The 3590-nt window shown below is 64.2% G+C and overlaps 1 protein-coding gene across 1 annotated transcript in view; it reads right to left on the bottom strand.

Annotated features, from left to right (window-relative positions):
• The window catches only part of IL11RA (interleukin 11 receptor subunit alpha), a 15605-nt gene that overhangs the window by 4125 nt on the left and 7890 nt on the right, over positions 1 to 3590 (bottom strand). Inside the window, exons 2-4 of the mRNA XM_019518055.1 lie at positions 582 to 681; positions 338 to 398; positions 4 to 161 (exon numbers count right to left, since the gene is read on the bottom strand). Of these exons, the coding sequence (XP_019373600.1) occupies positions 4 to 161; positions 338 to 398; positions 582 to 681 (319 nt within the window). The remainder of the gene's footprint in view (positions 1 to 3; positions 162 to 337; positions 399 to 581; positions 682 to 3590) is intronic.

A 3590-nucleotide genomic window follows, 5' to 3' on the forward strand; every position in this document is an offset into this window, starting at 1 on the left:
GGCGCAGGGCGAGGGAGCGCAGGAGCCGGCCGTCGGGGCCGTGGCAGCTGTAGGTGCCGGCGGCGGCGGTGTCGGCGTGGGGCAGCACCAGGGCTCCCAGCTGCACGATGGAGCCTGCAGGCAGCGCGGCCCCCTCCCGCCGCCACTGCACCCCCGTGCGGCTGCCGGAGACACCGTGTCAGCCCCCGGCCGCGTGCCACTCGCACCCGGCACCCGGGGGTCAGGGCTGGGGCTGAGTGCAGGGGCTGCAGGTCGGGAGCGAGGGGCTGGGTCTGCTTCACCGGGCTCCAAGGCAGGAAAGACCCCGCGCCCCCGCTCCCCCCGCGGAGACACCTACCCGGGCCGGCCGCCGGTGCACGGCAAGACGACGTCGGTGCCCAGCTGGCCGTACTCCACCGCTGCCGGGCAGAGAGCTGGCGTGAGCCGTGCAGGACAGGGAGTCTCCCTCCACCCGCCCGCCCAAGGCTGCATGGAGCTGCCCTGCCCCAGCCTGCCTCAGTTTCCCCGGATACTGAACCGCCAGGGACTGACGGCAGGGTCAGGCCGGGACAGGTGGAGTCGGGGGGTACAAACGGACTCACCGTCGTCCCCCCAGTCTCCTGCCGTGGGGAGCGGGGCTGACGCCAGCGCTGCAGCCAGGAGCACCATCAGCCGGCCGAGGCGCAGGGCAGGACGGCGCATCTGTGGAGAGACGGGGCTGCGTTACCCGGCATGGCGGGGGGCACCGGCTCTCGGCCCCAGGGGCAGGCGCTCAGGGCTTCCGGCGCCTGCATCCCAGGGCAGGGCCCCCGGCCGGCCGCGTGGCCTCTCTCCGCCTTGCCAGGCCCTGAGATGCCTGGAATATTTTTGCATGGAAAAATCAACAGCAGCAGGGCCGGGGCCTGGCCCGCGCGCCGGGAGCTGCACGCCACCAGCCCCTTGCCATGCTCCCGGGAGCTCTGCTGGTCCGCCGCCCCCCTGCGAGGACCCCTGACGCTGTGCAAAGCCCCAAAGGCATGAGGTGAAACCCGCCCGCGCTCCATCCCAACACGGCGCAGGATGCCTGGGTTTCGGGCGGGCCAGCGGCCGCAGCGGCACCATCACAGCAGCTCCCGGCGCAGGCCTGCACATCGTCCCACCATAAATCATTAGGCAGTCACAGGCTTTTCCGGCCGAACCGCAGGGATAAACACGGCTCTCGAGCAACGGCAGCTGTCGGCGTCCCACCAGCAGCTCTGGCATCCGAGAGGAACTGGTGCTCTTCTCCCACCCCAGCTGCCAGGCGGGACCGGGGTGGAAAAGGCATTTAAGAACAACCCCCCGAGGGGCAGAGTTAAGGTGAGGGGGGGGACCAGCCACGGTCCTCAGTGCCCAGACTACAGCAGGCTTTAAGCAGCTTAACAACAGCATGGGACGGAGCAGCCAGGGCCCCCCGCCCCCGAGACCTGTTCGAGATGCTGCACATCGCCAGCCCCGGGAGGTTTGCACACGCAATCCAGGTGACAGACCCGGAGGCGACCCACAGCTGCATCTTTTGGGGTCTCTGCAAGAGAAAAGCTGCTCTGGTCCTTTTCGGGAGTCAGAGAGCGAGGGAAAACGAAGCACCAGCCTTTCCCATGGCACGGGTCTACCCAGGGGCATCACGGGTCACCCAGCACAAGGTCCCTAATCTCTCCCCCTGGGTCTCTAATCACCTGGCAGAGCAGTTTGCCCCAGGCACAGGCACACCGAGGGAGCTGGGAGACATGCCAACAAAACCTGCTCCAGACTCCACACAGAGCACAGGGATTAGCCAGTCCAGCCCAGCCAGGTGCTGGCTGCAGCTCCCCTTGGAGCCAGGTCTGCGAAAGGTCAAGGCAGAGAGCGGCCCAGGCGGGAACCCCAGAGCTGCTGGCTGGCTCGAAGCCGGTGGGAGCTGCAGTGCGGTTGGTGGCCACGAGTGCTGCCCTCACCCCCAATAAGGTGTGTACGACCCATTGTTCCCATTGCACAGATGGGTAAGTCGAGGCCCAGGAGGCTGTGGAAGAGGGGGCTTGTCCTACAGTTACTCTGTGGCAGAGGTCTAGTTTCCTAGCCCCCCACCCTGTGTGCACTCTCCCCCTCACCCCAGGTTTCAGGATGATGAGTGTGCCAGGTCTCTGCAGCTGGGGTCTCCTTGTGAATGGCACCAGTGTCAGCGCAGGGACGGGTTGCCCCCTCAGCACCATGGCAGGGAGACCAAGAGACATGTCACCAAGGGGCACAGGGGACCTCCCCCTGCAGCCAGCTGACCCGAGGAACTTCCCCATTGCTGGCGTGGGGTTCATGGGGAAGGCGCCTGGACGCCCTGGGGATGGGCACCTGCTGACAGCTGAGAGGCGACGCAGCGAGGGTCTGGCTCCCTAATGGGGTGAGACATGCACACACGCATGCAAACACAGGTGCACGCTTACATGCCCGCCCAGTCGCACACATCCACACACGTACAAATACATACCTTCACACATATGTGCACACATACACACGTGCATCAATATCCGCACGCACGTGAACTGCACACACACCCACTCATACACATACATGCACACGCATGCTCATAGACACACATGCGCTCACACATGCTCATAAACACATGCATGCACCCCAGTGCTTATAAACGTGCAGGCACACATGATTAGACACAAGCGTGTACACATACACGTGCTCATAAACGCGTATGCAGACGCATGCACGCAGCTCCAACGTGCTAACACAACACAAAGAGGCTGCCGGGCTGGGCAGGGGCCGGGGCCGGGGCCGGGGCCGGGGCCGGGGCCGGGCAGGGGCTCAGCAGCTGGCGGAAGAATGCCTGGCTCTGTCCGCACCAGGGCTGGTGTCATGCCGGGCCCAGGGGGTCTTCAGCCGCCGGCCTCGCCAGGGAACAATGGGCGGCTTTCTCCCTGTCCCAAGCCCCGGCTGGGGTCATTTCAGCCCAGCCCAGCCCAGAGCTGCACCACGCACTGCACTGCCAGGGCTCGGGCCTCCAGCACCCGGCTGGGTGAACACGACATACCCAGGACCCCACCAGCCAGGCCTGTGACCACCCCAGGGAGAGGAGGAGAAGAGCATGGGGAGGATTTCTGTTTCTCCATCCCCAGAGCAATGGTTGGGAAAGGGGACGCCGGTGAGCCCCGAGCGCAGACATACGCGGCCCATGTGGCTGGGTGTGCCCCTGGGTGCCAGCTCCAACCCCCCACCCCAGCCAGCAACCGGTCTCGTGTCACCGCAGGACCCCAGGAGCCCACCAGTCCTGCTCCCTGCACGGCCCCCTCCCCTGTGCCAGGCAGCAGCTCCCAGCCTGGCTGCTGGGACACGTCTGCTGCTTGGCTGGGTTGTGCGTGTCGTGTTTCCAGAGACCTGGTTTGCACAATCATGCATACAGAGATAATCAAATGTCTTGATATTTATTTAGCTTGGTTCCCAGCTTCTCATACTGTTGTAGGGAGCTCAAAGGGTCCCTCCCCTCTAGCTGGAGTAAGGAAAAAACAAATGTAGAATGGAAAGACATAACAATCTGTAAGCATGAAAGTTGGAAAACAATTATGCAAGATCCTACAAGGAATAGATGGAATGACAATGGCAAAAATTGGGCT

Source organism: Gavialis gangeticus, unplaced genomic scaffold (assembly GCF_001723915.1).
Source record: "Gavialis gangeticus isolate Ggan-Ray unplaced genomic scaffold, GavGan_comp1, whole genome shotgun sequence".
Taxonomy (NCBI): domain Eukaryota; kingdom Metazoa; phylum Chordata; order Crocodylia; family Gavialidae; genus Gavialis; species Gavialis gangeticus.